The 24,380-nt window shown below is 39.8% G+C and overlaps 1 protein-coding gene across 4 annotated transcripts in view; it reads left to right on the forward strand.

Annotated features, from left to right (window-relative positions):
- Positions 1-6: 6 nt before the first annotated feature.
- Positions 7-24,380, forward strand: part of PCDH19 (protocadherin 19) — a 108,512-nt gene continuing 84,138 nt past the window's right edge. For 2 of the 4 annotated variants that reach the window (XM_005869898.2, XM_005869899.2), the window contains exons 1-3: positions 7-2,221; positions 4,962-5,102; positions 5,792-6,119. In XM_005869898.2, the coding sequence (XP_005869960.1) occupies positions 75-2,221; positions 4,962-5,102; positions 5,792-6,119 (2,616 nt within the window). In that variant the 5' untranslated portion in view covers positions 7-74. The remainder of the gene's footprint in view (positions 2,222-4,961; positions 5,103-5,791; positions 6,120-24,380) is intronic. The other 2 variants (XM_005869900.2, XM_005869901.2) reach the window with 1 other exon arrangement.

Here is a 24,380-nt window from a genome sequence, read left to right on the forward strand (position 1 = left end):
GAAAGCTGGAGCGCCGGCGGCGTCGTCCTCGGAGGGGTGTGGAGAGGCGAGGCCAGGCAGAGCCCCGCGCAGCCATGGAGTCACTCCTGCTGCCGGTGCTGCTGCTGTTGGCCGTACTATGGACGCAAGCAGCCGCCCTCATTAACCTAAAGTACTCGGTAGAAGAGGAGCAGCGCGCCGGGACGGTGATCGCCAACGTGGCCAAGGACGCCCGCGAGGCGGGCTTCGCGCTGGACCCACGGCAGGCCTCCGCCTTCCGTGTGGTGTCCAACTCGGCTCCGCACCTGGTGGACATCAACCCCAGCTCAGGCCTGCTGGTCACCAAGCAGAAGATCGACCGAGACCTGCTGTGCCGCCAGAGCCCCAAATGCATTATCTCACTGGAGGTAATGTCCAGTTCAATGGAGATCTGCGTGATTAAGGTGGAGATCAAGGACCTGAACGACAACGCACCCAGCTTCCCCGCGGCACAGATCGAGCTGGAGATCTCAGAGGCGGCCAGCCCGGGAACTCGCATCCCCCTGGACAGCGCCTACGACCCGGACTCTGGCAGTTTCGGAGTGCAGACCTACGAGCTCACACCTAATGAGCTGTTCGGCCTGGAGATCAAGACGCGAGGCGATGGCTCGCGCTTTGCTGAACTCGTAGTGGAGAAGAGCCTGGACCGTGAGACACAGTCACACTACAGCTTTCGAATCACTGCTCTCGACGGCGGCGACCCGCCGCACCTGGGCACTGTTGGCCTCAGCATTAAGGTGACTGACTCCAATGACAATAACCCGGTGTTTGGCGAGTCCACCTATTCAGTGAGTGTGCCAGAAAACTCACCTCCAAACACTCCCGTCATCCGCCTCAACGCCAGCGACCCAGATGAAGGCACCAATGGCCAGGTGGTCTACTCCTTCTATGGCTACGTCAATGACCACACTCGTGAGCTCTTCCAGATTGATCCACACAGTGGCCTCGTCACGGTCACCGGTGCCCTAGACTACGAAGAGGGCCATGTGTACGAACTGGACGTGCAGGCCAAGGACCTGGGGCCCAACTCTATCCCGGCACACTGCAAGGTCACTGTCAGCGTTCTGGACACCAATGACAACCCGCCGGTCATCAACCTGCTGTCAGTCAACAGCGAGCTGGTGGAGGTGAGCGAGAGCGCCCCTCCAGGCTACGTGATTGCACTGGTGAGGGTGTCTGATCGAGATTCCGGCCTCAATGGGCGCGTGCAGTGCCGTTTGCTGGGCAACGTGCCCTTTCGGCTGCAAGAATATGAGAGTTTCTCCACTATCCTGGTGGACGGACGGCTGGACCGTGAGCAACATGATCAATACAACCTCACGATCCAGGCGCGCGACGGCGGTGTGCCCATGCTGCAGAGTGCCAAGTCCTTTACTGTGCGCATCACCGATGAGAACGACAACCACCCGCACTTCTCCAAGCCCTATTACCAGGTCATTGTGCAGGAGAACAACACACCTGGCGCCTATCTTCTCTCTGTGTCTGCCCGAGACCCCGACCTGGGTCTCAATGGTAGTGTCTCCTACCAGATAGTGCCGTCGCAGGTGCGGGACATGCCTGTCTTCACCTATGTCTCCATCAACCCCAACTCCGGCGACATCTATGCGCTGAGATCCTTTAACCATGAGCAGACCAAGGCATTCGAATTCAAGGTGCTGGCCAAGGACGGTGGCCTGCCCTCCCTGCAGAGCAACGCCACAGTTAGGGTCATCATCCTCGACGTCAATGACAATACCCCAGTCATCACAGCCCCGCCACTGATCAATGGCACTGCTGAAGTCTACATCCCCCGCAACTCTGGCATAGGCTATCTGGTGACTGTTGTCAAAGCAGATGACTATGATGAGGGCGAGAACGGCCGGGTCACCTATGACATGACCGAGGGAGATCGCGGCTTCTTTGAAATAGACCAGGTCAATGGTGAAGTGAGAACCACTCGCACCTTCAGCGAGAGTTCCAAGGCTTCCTATGAACTTATTGTGGTGGCTCACGACCATGGCAAGACGTCTCTCTCCGCCTCTGCGCTCATCCTAATCTACCTGTCCCCTGCTCTGGACGCCCAAGAGTCAATGGGCTCAGTGAACTTGTCCCTGATTTTCATTATCGCCCTGGGCTCCATTGCCGGCATCCTCTTTGTCACTATGATCTTCGTGGCGATCAAGTGCAAGCGAGACAACAAAGAGATCCGGACCTACAACTGCAGGTAGAGCCAACTTTTCTTTCCTTTTTTTGTCTTGGGTGAAAAAGGTGTATCCGTGTTGCTTTGTGAAAATCCCAGTGCTTTTGTTTCCTACTTAAATGCATGCGTGGTACCTACAGCTCTTCTTTTTGGAGGGGGGAGTTTGTGGCAGTCCACCTTGATCAATTCTTTTGATCTGACAATTTGCTGGAAGATAATCATATACTGTTCAATGGATTCTGTCACGTAATGATGATGAGCAGCAAATCAATTATCATTTTAAAATTTGTACAGCTGTCTCCATGAAGTTGTGGCAGAAAAAAAACAGGGTGGGGAGGGAGAGGGAGAGGGAGAGGGAGAGAGACTGATTTTCAGCAGAACCACCAAGTACTATAACTTTATTTCAGGGGCACAGCGTTTTGGGGACAGGTACTGAAAGGAGGGGGAGTGCTGATAGCTGCCCTGTCACTTTGTAGAGATAAAGTGTTAAGAAAGCCTGTGAGTGGAAATCTGAGGTAGGAAATGGAGAGTTGGGGAGAAGAGACAACAGGAATGGGTGGGGAAGCAATTGATTAGTGTTTTTTAGTGTTTTCTTGGCTTGTTTTGTATCCAGTCCCCAAACATCTGGTTATGTAAAATGAAAGTCTAGTAGTCATGTGTATGTTTTCAAATATCTGGTTGGTTGGTGGGGTACAGACCAAACATCCCAATGAGGGACAGGACTTTGCACCCAGATGTTTTTGTAAAAAATAGCAAACTTCTGGAGTTGATGGTGCTTTCCTCTAATGTGGACTGGTTGTTGTATTAAGATCTGCTTCCTACCAGTGGATGTCACTATGGACTATTATGTTACAGCCTCCTTTGAAGTGTGATCAGGATGTGTGTGTGTGTGAGAGAGAGAGAGAGAGAGAGAGAGAGAAGAGAAATGTGGAAATTGGAATAACACATACAGTTTTTTAAAAAAAGATTTTGTGATAAGCACATTAGAGTGCCTCGCTGAAGCCCTTCCTTACAATTGGGTAGAACAAATCTAAGTATTTATAGAATCCAATTTAGGATAATGCATGTAATTTTTTTTCCAGCAGTGTCTTATCGAAACGGTTGAAAAAAATAGTTTGTTTACTTTTCTGAAAATGAATGATACTGCTATTTCTAACCAAGGTGTATGTGTGCTTTCAACACACCTACACACCCAGTGTGTCTTTTGTGCCATCTGTGCTTGCATGTTAATCAGTCACAATAGGTCCGATTTGTATTTTACATGATCTGAAATGCACACTTCTGTGAATTAGAGTCCCCTGAATATGTAACAGCCATGCAATTATTGTTTCCCTTTTACTATTCTCCGTGTTACACAAGTTAGTAGACAAATGCTAACCACACATGAATATCAATCAGGTGCCACAAAAGAGCAGCTGCAATGCCTCATAAATGCTTTAATCCTGTTACTACTGAAATGGCCATGACTTTTCTTTTCTTCAGCTCCATCATTTCAGATGGGAGACATGGAAATTAATATTGCTCTTCTACCTTTGAAACCTGCAAGGGTCAGTGGTGATTTTTATAGGAGAAAAATGCAGGGTCTATAAAATGTTATTAATATAGAAATAATGATAGAGGAGGCTCTTTTTTTAAGTCATTTCCTGAGCATAAAGTAAATGCATAAGACCCTTTCCTTGATGAAAAAGAAATCAGCTTGTGATAAAGATATTGAAGGCTTTGCCACCTCTTGGTGATGTATGACTAGAAGTGAGAGTTCTTTCCTAGAGGTTGCCAGGAAGATCATTAAACAGGGAGGAGAGCATTTGAATTGAAAAAAAAGTCTCAGTGCTCTCCAACTTCACCCACATGTGAATTTTGTAAAGAGCTCTGTTCCCTGTGATGGTTTGGGATTAATGAAGTACAGTTTAATTAAATAATTGGTCAATATAGACAAGGCTGCCCAATGAATGCCTCAGCTGAATAATTGGACAATGCATTGCCAAAATTATGTACCTATCATGGGTAAACAAAATGATTAGAACTTGCCATTGATACTGTGAACAGATTAGAAAAGAAAATCAACCCTCATCCTGGGGTCTTGGGGATTTTATCTGCTCCCAAGCCCCAGTAGCATCAGCTTGCCATCACTGCAAGCCAGCCTGAACATTGAGCCAAAGGGTGAGGGGAACACAACTGCTCAGCTCTTGGAAGATCACAGGGACAGAGCAAGAATTTGCCTCTGGAGATATGTAATCTCCCTGTGTGCTCAGACTTTTTAGAAAACAAAAGTTGAAGAGCTTGTCTTTCCATGTACTAGGCAGAGGTTTCTTGTTCTCAGCATCTGCAGAGCCTCCTCCTCAAATGCACTCGTTTATGACACTTGTGAGATGATCTGCAATTGCTACTTGAATTGGGCTCTCTTTTTGTATTCAGACAATTAGCTTTGTCCAGTGAAAATACAGACACCGTCTTTCCCTTGTAAAGATCAACCTGTATTATTTATTAACCCTATTGTTTTGCTGATTATTGCCCAGAAATTGAATTTCCAACAATAGGCTGAATCATTGTGTGCAAAATAATAAATGACTTTGATAATTTCACTGCATTTTAATGTATTTCTTTTGAAAAGTCTTAATGCTTGGTGTCTTTGGTGCACGTTGCTGGGTCTGTGTCAGTGTTAATTAAATTGAGCTCTTTATGTTCCAGTTGCAGCACAGCTGCTTGTAGGTACACCTGAATGGAGAAGGATGCTGAATGCACTAACCTTTAAATTCCTTTGCAGTAATTGTTTAACCATCACTTGTCTCCTGGGCTGTTTTATAAAAGGACAAAACAGCAAGTGTCAGCATTGCATCTCGGTTTCTCCCATTAGCGAGGAGCAAGACAAAAAGGCTGAGGAGAAAGTGAGCCTAAGGGGAAAGAGGTAAAGAGGCATTTCCCCTCATTCAAATGGGTTTGGCTATCAGATTTCTGCCGGAGAGGTGGGGTGGGGAGGGGAGTGGAAGGGAGCAGGGCTATGGCAGAGGGAAGGAGGGTGTGGAGGAGAGGAGCCAAGAATGTGTTAACACAGGGTCTGTTCTCCTACCCCAGTCCAAAACTCATCAGGTCAATCATAGAGGAACCTGATTGAGGGTCTTGGCCACATGGAAAATGCCTGGAGGAACTGGAAAGAGGGTTATTTTTTATTTCCTTCTACCTCTTCTTCAGTTTAATTAAAACTTGCTTCTTCTTTCACCCAGGAGTTACTTTGGGTTCCAGGGAAGCTCCAGATTTGAGCATTTTCATGCTTTCTCTCCCATAGGTTCGACTTTCCCATTCCCCCATCCTTGCTAAATGGCCACTCTCAATGAAAAAAAAATCCAAATCCAAAGTACAGAAACTTTTGTTGGGGGGAGGGGGAAGTGGGCAGTTATTAAGTTTAATAAGAAAAATTTATGGCCCTCAGCTTGTTTTCCAATGTAAAGAGCACAGGGAGAAACCCGATGATGTAATGCACCCAAATAAGAAGCTGGAGCAGAGATGGGGTGCAACTTCTGGGGTGCTTAATGTTTATTAATCAATGCATGGTTTGGGAGGGCGTTAGCGATACATCCTGCCTTTTCTGTCACATAGAATCGCTGAGTACTCCTATGGGCATCAAAAGAAATCAAGCAAGAAGAAAAAAATCAGTAAGAATGACATTCGCCTGGTACCCCGGGATGTGGAGGAGACAGACAAGATGAACGTTGTCAGTTGCTCCTCCCTGACCTCGTCCCTCAACTATTTCGACTACCACCAGCAGACACTGCCCCTGGGCTGCCGCCGCTCTGAGAGCACTTTCCTGAATGTGGAGAACCAGAATACCCGCAATACCAGTGCCAACCACATCTATCATCACTCTTTCAACAGCCAGGGCCCCCAGCAGCCAGACCTGATCATCAATGGTGTGCCTCTGCCTGAGGTGAGTGCATCTAAATGGCACCATGAGGTTTACCCAAAGCTTTTCCCATAGGCCCCTCCACTGGCACCTTTGCTGGCAGGAGTAGAAAGAACTTTTTTGCCTAAGCCCATTTCCATAATCAAGGTCTGCTACCAGTGCTTCTTGGGGCAAAGAGTAACGCAACATATTGGGCCTTTGTAGGGGTGGGTTTGGGGAGTGGGAGCTCAAGGGGGCTGCACCTTTGAAATCCCTGTTTGGTATTCTGGCATAATATGAGTTTGCTCCACCTGTTTCAAATAGGGCATGCTTGCCAGCTAGTTAAAGTGGCAGAGAAAGAGTCAACAAGTAGTGTTAAAGATGGATTAACACTGGAATGCTCAGAGCCCAATTTCCCAGGGTGAGAGTGACTCAGCCTCCTAAAGCCCCATTTTTCTTTTTCTTTGGTCACATGCTTGCTTTGCCAAAAATATGGATGGGCTGGTAAAAAGAAGGCTAGCCAAGAAAATTAAAAGGCCACTTTGTCATTTCTTGGTAGGTCTTATGGTGATGTTTGACAAATGAGGAGCTTGAAACTGTCACTAATAATGAAAATTTCAGGAATTAACTATGCATTTGGATTAGCTGTTTATCTTTACTGAGAATGAATGTTTTAAAATGGAAGAATTATTTAAAAAACACTATATGGTCCAATGTTTGCCATCTATGGAAATATCTCAGGGTAGTAGGCTGAAAATGTGGATGATGGTGGGTGTGTGGCTGGGTGAAAAACTATAAATACAGTTCTAAAGTTGATTTTATTTTTCCATGAATTGCTTAAGTCCTTCTCTGAAAATTTGATGCACTGGGAGGCATATGCCCTCTTCCAGGCCACTAATGCAAGACGATACTGCATATTTGGAATACTGCATACTTGGAGAGTACTTCCACATTTAATGAAGCACCTTTTCAACCACTGTCTCCTTTGATTCTCGCAATCAGGTATCTTGATACATTGCCCTTCAGTAGGTGATGAAATGGAGATCCAGTGATGCTATAGAATTTGTTCAGACTCACAGAGCAGCAGGAGAGAGAGAGAGAGAGAGAGAGAGAGAGAGAGAGAGAGAGAGAGAACTAGATCACAGAGCTCTATAGCTCTGGTGAATGCTGTTTCAGTGACACTTTCCTGCCTCAGAAATAATTCAGCCTGACATACCTAGGTTATGATGCATATAAAATGGCCTCATAGTATTTGTATCAATTTCAAAAGGCAAAGTGTTTTAGGACCACTTGCATCAATTGCTTCTCTTGATTCCTGAAAAATAATTCTTCTCAGAATTAATGGGACCAAATAGCTGCTTTTAATAAGAAACTGATGATATTCTGATAGCAAGAAAAACAATACTTTCAATCTATAAATAAGGATTTATTGAAAATCTAATATTATGCTAGGTAGGCTCATTTACAATTGTGAATGTCAGTGAATAGTACTAGGGACTTGACCATCAACTTTTTTAGAGGACTACTTGTGGGCCACCAAATGTTCAGCAATAGAGAGGGAGAGATAGTGCTACGAGTGGAATAAGATAGACCATGATTTTGAATCTGGGGGACACCTCTTGCTATGGAATCCCTCTGAGTCCCTGTTTCTGCATATACAGAATGGGCACATCTGCCACGCAAGGTTGGTCCAAGGAAAATATGATATTGCTCAATGTAAAGGGTCTGATACATAGGTGTCTTTTGAATAGGACAATAATTGGAAAATCACTGTTGCAATAGTCTGTACAACTAAGTGTGACTCCCTAGGCACTTGTAACCAAAGAGGGATTTAGGCTGGTTCTATATGGGTAAGACCTACAAAGTGGTGTGGTTAGAGCATTAATATTGGATATATAAGCAATAGAGGTAAAAGGTTGTGGGTTCAAGTGCTGACTGCTATTGCTTGTGGAGATGGACAAAATGATTGAATCCTGAGGGCTTGGTGATTACTTATGCCGGTGGTTGGCAAACTGTGGCTCGCAAGCCACATGCGGCTCTTTGGCCCCTTGAGTGTGGCTCTTCCTAAGCCTTCGGAGTACCCCAATTAAGTTAATAACAATGTGCCTACCTATATAGTTTAAGTTTAAAAAATTTGGCTCTCAAAAGAAATTTCAATCGTTGTACTGTTGATATTTGGCTCTGTTGACTAATGAGTTTGCCGACCACTGACTTATGCAATCAATTCAAGGCTCTAGAGAAGTGTGAGCCTAGATGTCTATGAGATACTTGGAGGGGGCAGGAGACATATGACAATGTCTGCATGGTTTACCTAAGATCTTGGTGTTCTTTCTGAAATTCTCCTATTGCAGAATTAAGCAAAGTATTGCTTCAATTATTTAGAAAAGCCATTGAAAATCTGAATTATGATCCTAACCCTGACCACAAAGCCAGATGTTCTCCTTATTTAACAAAATCCACAGATCTGGTGTCTAGGGCTAGTCAGGGCCAAGACAGTGTGTACTAGACACAGTGGGGTTAAGTGTATATTTCTAACATACGGTTCTGGAGAGTTCAACTGACAAACCCATTCTGAAAGGGGATAGACCCACATACAGCCATGCATGAATCAGGCAATTTAACCTGCATATGTCACAAAGTCTCACATAAGGAAAATGACACTTCTCTTTTTCTTCTCATACTAGAGGCCCCTCAATGTGGATTAAGTAGAATACTTGAGGTACAGTGAACTCTATAGAAGAGTAGGAATGTTTGATTTATACATTCAACTAATATTTTTTGAGTGTGTACTCTTTTTGAGGGTCTGCTCTAGGGTCTAGTGTTTGAGAAATAAAAAAGATGGTCTCTGATATCAAGGAATGCACGTTCAAATGGGGGAGATGAGCAAACAAATAGGTGATTTGTACGGAGTGATAAATGCTACTATTGGTTAAAATGGGATATTCGCCTTTCCTAGGATAGTAATACACTGATGTATTTTCTACATTTTCTTCATTAATTAATGAATTTATTTAAGAGACAAACATTTATTAAGTAATTACAGCACAGAGTGATAAGTACTACAATGTGATATGTATAAGATTCTATGGAAATCTCCGTGTTAGATCTTATGCCACTTATTTTTTTCATTAAACCATTATTATTTCATTAAACCATTCTTTTTGTTTATTCAACTTAGTAGCATTTATTGCATACTTATAATGTGCCAGGTACTACCTGCCTAGGATATAAAAATAAAACACTTGATCTTTGACCCCAGGGAGCTTACCAGGAGACCAGACAAATAAACAAATCATTTCAATTCAGGATAACATCTCTTTCCTGAACATATATTACATTCTTACTCTCCATATTGGGACCAAAGATCAATATACATTAGGTTCCTCTGCGGATCTACCTTGTGATAAACCCATTCTGTTCCCTTCATTAGCTGCAGTACAGTTTCAGGGCTTACTAGCAATACCATTTTAGAGGCGTCAGAATTTCCCTCACAGGATTCCATCACACTTTCAAGTTTATAACCTTGGTATTAGAGCAAATTGATTAGCATTGTTTGAGTAGCTACTGTGTGCTCAGTTGTGTGGCAGGTACCATGAGGATCCCAAATAAATATAAGATGTAGATGCTTCCCTTACAAAGTTCTTAGTCTAGTTGGGGATCTAAGAACAGCCACTATATTTTGCTGCAAGCAATACAAGTGTTTCTACTTTGTAGGCTCCTTAGTATTCCAGCTCTCCTCCTTCCATGCTAAACCTGCCATAATTTATATGTGGATTTACTGTTGAGCTCTCAAAGTTTGGTGCTGATTTGGGCATATCTTTTGCATTAGTGTGCAAATGTGGACACATCTGAGCACCATTGGCTCTAGAAATCAACAATGTGACTTTAAATGCCGTTAGGTAGGTAAGGTAAAGGGAATGGAGCATTAATCTGGAAAACTGAAGGTTAACCTTTAGTATTACAGAGATAATCTTGCCCAGATTGTATATCATTATTTATCAGTCCCCTGATGATGGTGAGGAAATACGTTATATGGATTTTGTGGTTTTGTACACAAATTTGAGGAGGAAAAGTGGAGGATGTCTTTGCTGTTGACAGAAGTTTTGTAGAATTAGTGATGTTCAGGTATCTCTTAAATATTTTACATTGAAAGGTGAGGATTCATTCATTGGCATTCTGGTTTATTTGGTGCATAGATTGAGTATATGTGTAATTGAATGTGTGTGTGTGTGTGTGTGTGTGTGTGTGTGTGTGTGTGTGTTTATGGTGTGGAGGGTGAAGAGAGGGAAAGGAAGGTTTAAAAAAAGAATGAAGAAGAACGTAGGTTTGTCAGTTTGCTAAGATTTTTCTAAAAATATTCAAATTTTTTAGAGGCTACTTAGTAAGGCAAACGACTTTTATTTCAATCTATGGAACGGAAGTGTGTCTACTGGGCCCCTCTGGATACTGGAAAGTGTAACTTCCTTGTATTTCAGCATTCCTGCATTTCCCTTTTTTGTCACCCAGTCTGTGGTCATTGCTGGAGGGAAAAAAGTGCAATTGATTTCTTCCACTGGTAATGGAGACTGGGTGGGAACTTTTCCTGCCTTCATAAGGGGTGAAATGACTCAAACACCCAGTCTCTTTGATGAGGCATTTTAAATTTTAGTTTTCTAATGTTAAATATTCCTAAATTGACAGCACTAAGAGAGTGATAGTGGACAAGAGATTCCAGAATTCTAATCATAGGTGTATAGGGATTTAAATTTTGGTTTCAAACTGAATCTTGAGTTCTCTCTTTCTGTTTTTCTGCCATTTGCTAGCAAACAGCAGCATCTTTGATATGAGACTTTCTCAGGGTATATGCATGCTCTGCTATGGTCACTCACCAAACAGTTTCATAAAGAGCAGTGTAGTAGCAGTGGGAGAGTTTGCAGCACAAAGATATATGTGACAGACTAAATTGAATGCTTCCAATTACCCTACCGAAAGTCTCAATGCATGTTATCTTAGTGCAAGTAATGAAACTAAAGCACCAATTAGGCTTTGAAGAAAGTAAGAAGAAAAATATAGCTCAGTATGCCTTGGTCCCTAAAACAGAGTTTTAAAGTTAGGGATTTGCAGTGATTTGAGTGAAACTCCGGACTAAGAAACTAGAAAAGCAGCCACAAACCTGTCAGATGACAGATTCAGAAATCACTAGAAAATGAATGGGTATGCTGAGGCTGGCTTGGATAGCAAAAAAATGACACAAAGCACTACTTCCTATTAAAACCAACAAACACTTCAGTGAGTGTTTTTTACTTTACTTTCTCTTTTTTGACAGGGTTTTGGAACTATCTAAGTTTTATCCCTAAGGGTCAAAAGTAAGCCCCAGGCTGCAGAAAGAAGCAATGGAAAACATCTTTTCAAAACTGCTTAGTCCAATTTTCTTTTACACTTTGGGTGGTGAGCACACAATGGAGTATAGAGATGTTGTATTGTAAAGTTGTACACCTGAAATTTATATAATGTTACTAACAAGTGTTACCCCAATACATTTAATTTTAAAAATTGATAGCTCTACTTCTACTAAGACATTCTAGGGCCACCCATTGCCTATATTGTACCTTATTAGCCAGTTTGAAATCTAGCCCAGGTAGTGTGTTTCCCAGTGGGAATCCGCTTGCAAGATGTGTTCCAGAATAAACTGTTCTTCTGTCGTCTCCATGCAACTGCCACAGAACTCAGTTAGTTTACATTAGTATTTGCTAATTTATTATTACCATTCCTTATTGGCAATTAACTGGTTACCTTAGAGATCATCTCTCTCCCCATACGCCTTCACTAAAGTTGAGCTCAGCCAGAGGCTTGCTAATGATCCTGAGATTTCTCTCCCTGGGGGACTGGGGGTAGGACATTTTTCATAGAGGGCTCTGAGGCTTTGGAATTCCTCTTATCAGAGGACCACTTGTTTTGGGTCCCTGGGGCTGCACCTGGTTTTTCTCTGATTGTCAGTCAGACTTATAAAATGAGAGGACCCATAGACTTTTGCCTCCCTAACCTTACCCTAGTCTTTACTGTGACTTTAGTATACTGTGTGCAGAGGCTGAAGCTAGGGGGTTGGGGTACTACTTGTTAGGAATTAGGGGGCTAAAAAGTATGAAGTCACCTCTTGGCAAAGCTGTAATCGTTCAATTATGGCACTGCAGTGGATCTGAGGCATCTTCCTGGAGTTTCAGATGTTGAACCCTCTGCATGTGTATCTCAGTTTCCAGGGCTTAGGGAAGGCCAAGCTTGGCAGGGATCAAGTGTCTCAGATGTGGATAAATGAAGTCATTTGTACAAGAGACCTGTGTGTGAGAGGCAGGAGGCTGGCTCTGGAGCGGCCATTTTCCCCCACTGAGAGGAGCTTGATTTCTTGCTGTGTGACTGGCTGGCCTTTAATGTGAGCCTCATTTACTTCGAACAATTGAGAGGCTTGAAGTGAAAGTCCCAGAAGATCAGTTGTTTGTAGAGGGAAATGCTCTTCAAGTTACATTTCCTCTTTGGCTGTTGTGTAGTTACGAGTGGTTTTTGTGTGGGCTGTATGATGAGGGGTCACTCTGTTTCCAGTGGGTGTAGCCAGGCTGCAAGTGCCTCTCTAGGTTCCCTCCTCGGAATGGTGAGAAAAGTACTGAAGCTGTGTGAAGAATAGCTTTGCCAGGCCCAGGAACTTGGGCTCCCATTTGGAAACCTCATTTGCTGTTATTCAGCATTTTGCTTAAAAATATTGGCTAGGACCACCCCGCTTCATAGCACTCCTGGAAAAGGTATCAGAACGGACCAGTATTTCCACTTTATAAGCATGAAAATGGAATTACAGAAAAGGCAAATGACTCATCCAGGCACACAACTGGACTCCATTTTGCTTGACAGACGTTCCTCCGGTGAAACTTTAAAGTGTTTTCTGTCACATAACAGAAATTGGGTTCCACAGGAGGACCTTTGAATCCTTGAATCGTAGTGTGTTCCTGAAAAGCTGTGCAGCAATCGAGTGTTTGTTTTATAAAGTAGACCCCCCATGTTAACCATATTGGTGGCAATCCATATTTATAGGAACCCTGTGGTGGATTCTTTTGCAAAAGAAAGAGCCCTTGTGTAATGGGGATAATCAACTCCTGACTAATTTCCATTATAAGTAAGTCTGGATTTTCACATACCTTGTTTGCTTAAAGTGGGATTTCTCACTTGGCAAGATTTACAAAACCTTTGGAAGGTGGGCTAATTCACTATTCCCTTGGATTCTCACTATTTAGCTTTCCTTTTTGAATCTCACTTAATTAGAAAAACATTTAATTATGTAATATTTAAAATACACAGAGTCCAGAGTAAACAGATACATATCTCCCAAATGTAAGACATTTCATATTTGTTCCAGATTTTAAAAAATTGAATAGAAGGTTACAGCTACCCTACTCCCATCTTATTCCTCTCCTTCACATTTTGTATGTCGGTGGCTGGAAAAACAGAATCACAACAGGAATGTTTGGGTGCTTTTTGTCTGAGCCTGTTGCACTTGCTTCTGAAAGAGATAGCTCCCACTTGAAAACCCCCAAATCAATAAGGGCTTCCTGAATTGAGTAGATCCTGGGAATTACTTTTGAAAATGAAAGAGCTCTCTTAGACTTCCTTTAAATTCAGCATTTGGGGAGGAAGAAAATTACTTTTCAGAAGTAAAAAAATCAGAGTGAGAGTTTGACAGATTGACAGACATACAGGTGTTAGGAGCAGTTGTCTTGAGTTTTGAGCAGACCATTTGAAATTGAAGTAGACAAGGAGCTTAGTGTGAGGCTTGCATTCTCCTTGAACTGTGTTCATGGACTAGCAACAGGGTTTCTTCATGTGGGATGCTTAAGCACTTGCCTTGATGTGCATAGTCTTCGGATGCTCCATTAAGTCTCTGGATGCCTGGGTGGCCAGTTTAAGCTTCTCCCACAGGGGCCCCATCTGTCCACTGTTCTGTGACAAGATGCTCTCACTCACTACCACCAGCACTGGCCTTGGCAGTCTCTGCTTCCTGGATTATTTTCACTCCTAAATCTGATTTCCAGAGCATGAAGGGCACCTCTTCTCCGAGTGTGTAGTTTGCTCTTCTGAATAAAATGAATTCCCTGTGTAAGTTGGCAGGAAGATAAAATCAATCTAAGGGGCAGATTCTCCCTGTAGGGGTGTGTGTGTGTGTGTGTGTGTGTGTGTGGGGAGAGAGAGAGAGAGAGAGAGAGAGGAGTGGGAGAGAAGACATTATTTGCGTCTCTCACCCACTTATTCTGCCTCTGCCTCTGTGGTGATGGAGCCTTCAGGGGCTGGCCTTATGCTACACAGTCTGTGAGCTTAGGTCTTCAGAACCCTCCTCCCCAACTTTGACACCCAGCTGGTTGTCTCTATAAGGAAAAACTTATAAGCCTATTCACAGCAGGGAGTGATCTCCCTAAATGTGAGGCTAAGGCACCCCAATTTGATAAAGTGCTGGGACAGATCTCATGGGGACTATTTTTAGTTGAGTAGTGGGCAGCCAAATAATTATTTTTTGTGTGCATAAAATTCAGCTTCAGAAAAACTTATAGGTAATTTTAATTTATTGGACATATTTTTTTCTGAGGCTTAGTTTCTCTTTTGTCTCTTTTGGGCATAATTTTATTTCAAGCCTTTCTCTTCCTCTTTAATTCACTTGGCTTGAGGAAATCTGGTTTGGGTTGCCTATATGTACAGGTACTCTGCTATAAACCATGTCTTTTCTAAGTGAGATGCATGAGTAGGGAGACTAGATTAGACTGCATTTAGAGTGATGGACTTAACCTTTAAGCATCTCTCTCTCTCTCTCTCTCTCTCTCTCTCTCTCTATCTCTCTTTTATTTTTACAATGAAAGATGTCTGTAATCTAGTATTCATATGTAAAACTTGCCATGTTTGAGGGAGTCAGGGCTCTGGAAATGCAGGGACAAGCAGAGGCATCTGGCCATAGGTAATGGTGAATGGCTTGTTGGAAGACTGATTTCCTCCTCTGTGCTGCACTCAGAAAACTGGCATTGACTATGATTTTGCTGTACTGGTCATTTCTTTAATTAGTTCATTTCCATTTTCTCAAGTATGGACTTTTGAGTGATGGAGTGCGCTAATGGCAATGTTTGTTCCTAAGAGCATAGGGGAGAGAACATGATGGCATTAGTATTAAATAATGGCTTTTTCATAGTGGGGTTTTGCCTGATTTTTTAATTGCTAAACAATTTATGGTAGTTGTGGCTCTTTAGAAAGAAATCTCAAATGGTACATATTAAACACCAATTTTCTGTGTGGCTTGTGAGCTTGCTAATGGGATGTGTGTCCCCTTACACCTCTAGGTCACTCTTTCTAATTTTACCTCTACTGGTAATTCTTTAGAAATGGAAAAAGGTGTGTGCGTTGGTGCAGTAAGAAATACAATAAGGGCCAAAACCGGTTTGGCTCAGTGGATAGAGCGTCGGCCTGCGGACTGAAAGGTCCCAGGTTCGATTCCGGTCAAGGGCATGTACCTGGGTTGCGGGCACATCCCCAGTAGGAGATGTGCAGGAGGCAGCTGGTCGATGTTTCTCTCTCATCGATGTTTCTAACTCTCTATCTCTCTCCCTTCCTCTCTGTAAAAAATCAATAAAATATATTAAAAAAAAAAAGAAATACAATAAGGTAATACTTGAAGTGGAAAGAAAACTAAACTGCCTTTGCACAAACTATACATTGTATAGTAGCCTCAAAGAGCAAAATCTTATAAAATTGGTAAACCATAAATACTATGGCACTGGGAATTACTGAAATGGCATCAGGGGGCTTGGTCTTTGCACATCTGATCATCTGGCACCTCAAGAAGAGATCATGGAAGGTGGAGAAAAACTGGAACTGCAAAGGTTTGTGGCTGTGAATGGTGTCAGATTTGGTGGCTCATGGGATAAAGAATACTTGTGACCTTGCTCTCCTCACTCTTTGACCCTAACAAGCTCCATCAAGACAGTTATCTCTAATGTGTGAGTGACCCAGAGTCATTGTATCCCCAAAGATAGCAATCTAGAAGCCTGTAATTCTGGAATAAGGGAAGAGGTCACTAGCAAAAAAAAATTAGAAACCTCATAAAAAAGGAGCTTTAGTTTATTGAAAGCTATTATTATTAAGGAAATCAGATTTCAGGACATCAAGGATTCTAAAAACAAATCTAAACACATGCCAAATTGTACTAATTCTGCAACATTTATTTGAGGAGATTTGGTCAGGGGATTTCCAAGTTCTCTTGCAACTCTGAGTGTAATTTTGTGAATTTTGCAGTGTTGGTTTGAGGGTCTTTATACAGCATTAAGGTTTGAGTCCATGTAATGACAGTGTGTCCTCTGTAGGTATTAAGGGTAAGGAACTTAGTTAAGATAATTGACACAATAACTTTTAAATGAGAGTGACATATTCTGTGTCTAATGTGAGTTGTGAGTGTGTACATCAAAACTCAGTAACCTCCCCATTCAAATAGGCCTCCATGTCTATAATGTGAGTTTTGTTATAAAAGCAGCAATGACTATACTAACTTTGCCTCAGTTATTCTGTACTTGTTCTACAGATGAGTAGGAGATACACTCTCCTTGTCTGGCAAACCAGACCTTTCAGAAGAACACAAATTCACTTAAATATAAATTGTGTTGATTATCACATGACCTTAAAATTCACAGAGCTGGAAGTCACCGAGATCTCCTTTTTAAGTTAGATATTCTTGAGAACTATTTTGTATATCATGATAAATTATCTAACCTTTCATACTGTTGAAGGCCAACATTATGGAAATAAGCAGCTTTTTATTCTATTCTAAGGTCAGTCTAACTAAATTATACAACTTCTAATGCAATTTCTTGAAGCTTCCACTTTGAAAGTTTTCTCATTTTAATACCTTGCAACAGAGATAAATATTTTAGCTACTATTTGTGCTTAAAGATATATTTCACTGATTGTCATCCTCTTAGTGGCATTTGTTGGCATGAGAGGCAGTTTAAAATGGCCTTGCTCATTTTGCTGTTTGCTATAGATAATCAGCAAAAAGTCAGAATTGAATAAAAATGTGTTTTTTTGTGTGCATGTTATTTTTAATTTCAAGCCATAGGAGGCTAAGTGAGCCCTACAGAATCGATATATATGGGGCACTTGGGGTTTTGCTTGAGAGCCAAAATGAGGTAGATTTTCTTTTAACATAGATTTGATTCCAGGATTATTAAACTCAATGCATATTGGAGGCTGACGGATTGCATTTAGTAGGATTTGGGGCACTGTCTATATAACAAAGCAATCTATTTCTTTCAGGAAGTAAACTGTTCTTTCAGGGGAAGGGAGGTCAGTTGGGGAGCCCTTGGGAAGTTCTGTTTTACTTTTAAGACCCATACCGAATATTTTTCAGGGACTCCTTATAGGTAGGGCTAATTCTGTGTAATTATTTTTTGTAGAGTGTCAGGAGTTATTAATTATGTTTTGTTACTGATGAGTTTCTACAGTGGTTATGGTTCTGTGCACTTAAAGGGTATTAATTTATTCTAGGTAGAGTCTAGTTCTCCATGATGCTTTGCCTCTAGACTTTAGTGAATGGACTTATTGTTTAGTAGTGGGTCTCTTTTCAAGGAAATATATGTTGGCTTGATAATATTCATCCATTCACCTATCCACTAAATATTTGTAGATAAGTATTTATTGACCAACCCTTACTCAGGTCTGAGGAATATAGAGAAGGTATAAGCAGTACCTACCTCCATAGCTTATATCGTCACTGAAGAGACAAGAGGTTAAACATATTTTAAAAAACAAAATCAACCCTGCTGGTGTGGCTCAGTGGTTGAGCATTGACCCCTGAACCAGGAGATTTCGGTTTGATTCCCAGTCAGGGCACATGCCTGGGTTGTGGGCTCAATCCCCAGTAGGAGTCATGCAGGACGCAGCCTATCGATGATTCTCTCTCATCATTGATGCTTCTATCTCTCTCTCCCTCTTGCTTCCTCTCTCTGAAATCAATAAAAACATATTTAAAAAAACAAAAACAAAATAAATGGCTAAAGTAAGGATTATTCACTAAGTGATGCCATGTAATTGATTAACAATTGGAAAAATTAGTTTTTTATTTACCATTATATGAGAATATAAATTCAACATGGATTAAGAGCTAAAACTTTAAGATGAAAACTCAAATAATAAAATTATTAAATGAAAACATAAAATTCATCTAATCTTGAAACTGAATAAAACTTTAGAAGTATAAAAGAAACAGAAATGAGAGCAAAAAAAAATAACCAGCAGCTTTGATTATGTCAAACTTAAAAAGTCTGTCCAAAAATATCATAAACTAAGTAAAAAAATAAACAATAGCATATATTTATTAATTTTACATATAATTATAGGGTGGTTATTACTATGTGCTGCTCAGTATTTAAGGTGCTGGGGCTACAACAGTGAATAAAACAAAATTCCTGGATCCATTGAGTTCATATTTTTATGGGCACAAACAACAAGCAAATAAATATATAATATGTTATGTGGATAAGGATATATGTTCTTCTGGGAATGAGGATTCTCCAGACATCTTGGATAAGGAGACATTTAAGCAACACCCTTAATATAGAAAGAGTTCTTACAATTAAATAAATAAGACAAATAACCACAATATAAAAATAATGAAATGGTCACAATTAGATAATTTTTAAAGAAGCTTTACAAATGACCAGTAGATATGAAAATATTATAATCTTAGTAATTGAATAATAGGAGTGGAATGACATTAACTTTTAATTACAAGCACTATATATTCTTATTAAAAATTCAAGCAATACAGGAGTGTATAAAATAGAAGTCTCCACAACTCTCTCCTCACCAATCCATTACCTCAGGGAAACCACAGACAACAATTTTATATGCAAGTTGTCATTTTTTAACTTATCAATTTAGGAAAGTTTTAGAAAATATACTAAGCATTGATAAAGGTGTGATTATTATACACTGTTACATGGAGTATAATTGATAAAATTGAAATTGATATAATATTTCTTGGGGGTAATTTGTAAGTATACATTAAAAACCCTAAAATATCTAGCATTTCTTCCTCTGGAAGTTATTCTAAGGAAATAATTTTAGATCTGCTTAGAAATTCATGTCCAAGGGTGTTAATCTCAGCAGAATTTATAGAAATAAAATATTGGAAATATCTGAAATATCATTGATATGTGAATGACAATTTTTATGTTGCATATATTGCTAGACTACCATGAAGCCATTAAAATAATATTTTGAGGAATATTTAATGATATACACTCATGGTATAGCATACATTAATTGAAAAATTCAGTAGACAAAACGGCATGTGTAGGTTGATTTCAATTGTTTAAAAATATATATGCATAGACAAGAATACTGGAAGGAAAACTACCTAAGCATTAATAATTATCTCAGGTCTCAGGAAATCAGGTGATTTTTACTTTTTAATATGCTTTATAATTTCCCAAATTTTCTACATTAAACATGTATTATTTTTGATATAAGAAAAATAATTATTTAAAGAAGTTAACTATTATACTACATAGTTTATATTAATGGCCAAAGATGTGTTATAGGCAGTATTATAAATTATTATTTATTTTCATTTTTCAATCAGATCATACCTTCTAAATTTTTCTTCTTATTTTCCTTTTTTGGTGCTCTCATTCAGATGATAACAGGTATGAAGATTTGCATTTAAAAATAATCCTTTTCTTTACAGTTTACCTTTTAAGTGTTAGAAATAATGCTATGAAACATGTTTTTCCTTCTTCACTCCTCTTGCCCATATGTATACCCTTGTAAAAGTAGATTTGTCTCACCAGTGTTAGGCATCTGGTCCACACATTTTATTTTTAGAAGGAGAAATTTTAAAATAGCAACATTTGACTGTAATCTGTACAGATTTTTAATATTATAAAAATGATATAGGCTTTCTCTAAAGGCCAATTTGGCAAAATATATTTTTTCAGTGCCCTTTCTAGGCCCAAATAGACAATTTGAAGAAGGCCCTTTTTAACATTTCTTAATATTTGATTTCATGTTTGAACTTTTTGGCTCTGAGGTATACAATATCTCCAACAATTTGGAACAACAACAACAAAAAGAGGCAGTGAATGAGTTGGCAGTCATTGAGATGCTCAACATTTCAAATTCAGCCTTGACTAAATGCACTGTCCCTCTCCCCCAAACAAAATGGACTGCTTTCAATCCTTATTAAGAAAGGCACGTTTATTTGATTGCCTCCTCATCTAGTAGTTTAACTTTGAACAGCCTAAGTACAAAAACCAGCATCCTTTGGGACACTTTAATTGATGGCTGTATAATGCTGTATATACCTCTCACATGCTAAGTACTGTACTTAAATGCAACATGTTTATTCAGTGGTTCTGTGTAGATATCAGAACTATTTAGATATTGTAAGGAAAATTCTAATTAAAAAACAAACAGATGCTTCACTCCCACCCCATAGCTAATAGATGAGAATGTTGTCTGTACAATGTCATCCTGATTGTAGATGAAGTGTTCGTGTGCTACAGAAAACATCTGCGGCCTAATTCTGTAGTCTGTCCCTTGGACAAATGGAGACTGTGGCCTTCAGTAGGACTGTATTTATTATGTGTGATATCATTTAACTAGATGAATTTCAATTTGAATTATATGTTATTACGTGGAGTATTTGATAAAAATAAATATCTGTTGCTTTTTTTATGTGTGTGAGCACAAAAAGAAGGGACTAAAAATTAAGGGAAACACCACCACCTTCCCTCCAGCCTCCTCTTTTCTCAGTTTTTTCATGTAAAAGTCCTCATTTAAAGCAATATTGAGAATGCTTGAAACTTGATTATGAAGCTACTTAAGATTCACACTTTCCCTTTGTGTGGCTTAAAGATGAGTTTGTTCGAATTAAAAAAAGAATTTCCAGAAAATTAAATATTTAATTGATTTTAAGCCAGGATTTGAAAGAAAAGTAATGTGATAAAACAGAGTGTTCTAGCTGAGAAAAATAAAATGTAATACTATGAAAATTCATATAACCACTAAAGTGAGTCTAAAACTCTGTAAAGCGATAAGAAGATTAAAAGCAAAGAGTTTTGCTTATTGAATTCTGAGCCTATTGGCAGTCGCCAGCCAGTGGGGGTTTGATACATGCTGCTATATAGGATGTGAGTAAAGGTGATTCTGAACTTGCTTATGGGCCCTGGATAGGCCTAAAGATTTGAACTTCTCCCCACCCTCCATTTTCCTTGGATGCTATTGCCTAGGACCCCAGAAAAGAATTGATTAGATGTTGTGGCTGAGATATTCTTATTTACCAGTGCCCTCATGAGGGAGATTGATCCACTTAGGGTAAAAGAGATATTACAAAACTCCCCTGCAAGAAATGGGAACCTCAATGGGTTGATACCTTTGAAGACACATCTGTTAATGTCCTGAGTGAATGTAGTATACTATCTGACTTTACTTGATAATTATTAAGAAACCTGTTGCTGTCTGGGGGAAAAGTAGGCTGAGTCCTAATGTCTTTTTTAAAAAAAATTTATTTGTTATTCATTATAAAATCAATTCATTTCTATTGTGAAAAAGATGGAAAAGTACAGACTTATTTGAAGAAGTTGGAAAATCGTCCATAATTCCACTACTCAGGGACAACTACCATGGAACAAAATAGATGTTCAATAAAAGTTATTGAATTAATGAAAAGGACTTCCAAATTTTTACTGTTTTAAAATTGGAATTATTTTAGTTGAGATTTTGTTTCTTTTTTCATCTTTACATTATATCATAAGAAATTATTTCTATGTCATTAGCATATATTTATAAGCAAGATTTTTTAGTGGTTAAATTGTATTCTGTTCCATAGATAGGATTAATTTTACTCAAACAATCTCTAATGTTGATCTTTTAAGCTATTTAAATTTTTGTCCTATTATAAATAACACTATGATGGATATCCCTGTGCATAAATCTCATTGTGATCTCTGATTGTTCCTTTAGAATAAATTCCCTATTTAATTATTACAAATAAATTCCAACCCAGCATACTTTTTTTTTGCTTTTAGTTACATGAATAATCCCTTACATGATAATAGTTAATTTTTTTCATTATTAGCTCCTTCAAGATTTTTCATTATTCTTTACTAGCATACTCACCTCTAGTTCAACTGTGAAGTTGGAGAAGGTCCTACATACTAGTACATCAAAGTTAGCTAGAGGTGCTGGTGGGAGACAAAAAGCCCTTCTCTTATGTTATCCCCTTGTATTTTCTTTCCAGAGTCAGTGGATATCAATTCAGGCCTTAATCTGGCATTTTTCAACCTTTCTCCTGCTTGACTCTGTGCTGGGCATCTCCATTAACTAGGAAGCTCTGGAGATGGCAATTTCATGGACCACTGGCTTGAGGTTGTGACCTGCACTTTAATAAGTACTGCCCCAAGCCTTTCTTCTCCTATGACCTGCTGCTTCCGCAGACCTGGGCTCTGTTTCAGGGCCACTGGTTTTTCTTTTTTCTTTCATGCAACTGACTTACAAATGAATTTTAATAGCCAGTTCATGGTGAGGAACTTTTGAGCTCACGTTCCCAGCACTGTGCTCTGTCCCAGACTTGCCTTTCTTCCACCCAGGAAACCAGCTCCTGGTGTCTCTTATCTAGGGATCTTTTACACTTTTCTCAATTTGGGGATGGAATGTAGAGGAGTGGGGCAGGGGATTCAATTCACTTTCGCTACTTGGGGGCCAATTTATACTTTGGAAGGTTTTAGTGAAAGGCCAGGAGACTGGCTGGGAGTGGGAAGGGAGAACAAAAGCTTGATTTTCTATTATAGTATTTAACCTGAATGAAATGTGTGAAACCTGGCAAACAAGGTCTCACTCTAAGTGACTCATTGCCACCAATAAAATAATAAGGAGCTGGGTGCCACTATTTTTTAATCAGGTTGTGCATAGCCCTTATGTATCAGTTTTTTTTAAATAACTAGATATTTTCCCCCATAAAGTTAGCATTTGGGGATCTAATCTCTTTATGTTCATTTAAGTACAGGTTGATTTTTCCCTTTTCTAGTTTATAGAGCTGTAATTCATGCACATACAATTAAAATGACATCAAAACACAGCTCAAGGTTTCCTTTAAATTTGTAGTGGCTTTGGTGTGTAGGGCAGGTTGTTGATTTGCTATAAACCACAGACCCAGAGTAAACCTCAGCTGTGCTGTAGCTATTTTGGACGACAAGTTTCTAGTTGCCTGTGTGTAATTGCCCATGTTACATCATCCTAACCATTGTGAAATGTGCAAAATACAAAGCTCATCTAATGATTCATTTCAGGTGGACAGTTCCTCTCAGAGTAATTTTAGAAGCGGTTCCCTGCACGAAACAGATTCCCCCATTTTGTTCTTGCCTTCTTGTTCAGGCTGAAGGTAATTTAGTGATTGATAACAATGAACTAGGGGAGAAACATATCATATACATTGTGCCATGTAACCTTGACAGTCTACCTAAAATGTTCCATGGGATGTAGTTTCTCTTGGTGGAAGTAAAGAACCGAGGGAAGCAAAATTCTCTCCACATCAAATCAAGGAAGCATTAACCCCAAATGAAATTGAATTTTCCTATCACTGAGCAGCAGAGAAAAAAGTCTATTTTCAGCATTCACAAGAAGCTTGAATACAAATCGCTCACTGGTCTTACTGGGGTTTCATTTTGTCAGATTATGCTATATTTTGTGATGGTAAATGTATGCCACATGAATACTTTAAAATGCCTCTGTTGGTGGCTTGTATTAACCTATCTTTAAGTCAGGTATGTGAAATTCCACTAAATTAAAATTTGGCATTTTTAAACCAATGTTAAACATTTTCAGACTAGCTAATAGATCATGTTTATTCATCTATTACTAAGAAGAGGGGCTTAAAATAATAACACTTATCCATGGACCTTACATACCATACCACACACAGAGTACAGTTTGGTAAAAGGTTTTATAGGTAATATTTCAAAGTAGGGGGGGGGAAGATTGCTTGGAACCAGAAAGGTCAGAAATAGATAAAATAATTCTGGACATTTTTATTGCTGAATAATGCACTTTATAAATACCACATGTAACTATTAGATCAAATGAGAATACATAGAGTTCAATATTAATTGGTTTAATATCAGCTGATGGCCCGATTGCAGGGTAGAATGAAATTATGTTATCAATATAATGTTTTATTGATTTCTTGGTTTGCAAAATTAAATAAACATAGCATAAGCATTTGCAGTGGTAGCAGGGAACAAGGTTTTGATTTGGAAG

Source organism: Myotis brandtii, unplaced genomic scaffold (genome assembly GCF_000412655.1).
Source record: "Myotis brandtii unplaced genomic scaffold, ASM41265v1 scaffold305, whole genome shotgun sequence".
NCBI lineage: Eukaryota > Metazoa > Chordata > Mammalia > Chiroptera > Vespertilionidae > Myotis > Myotis brandtii.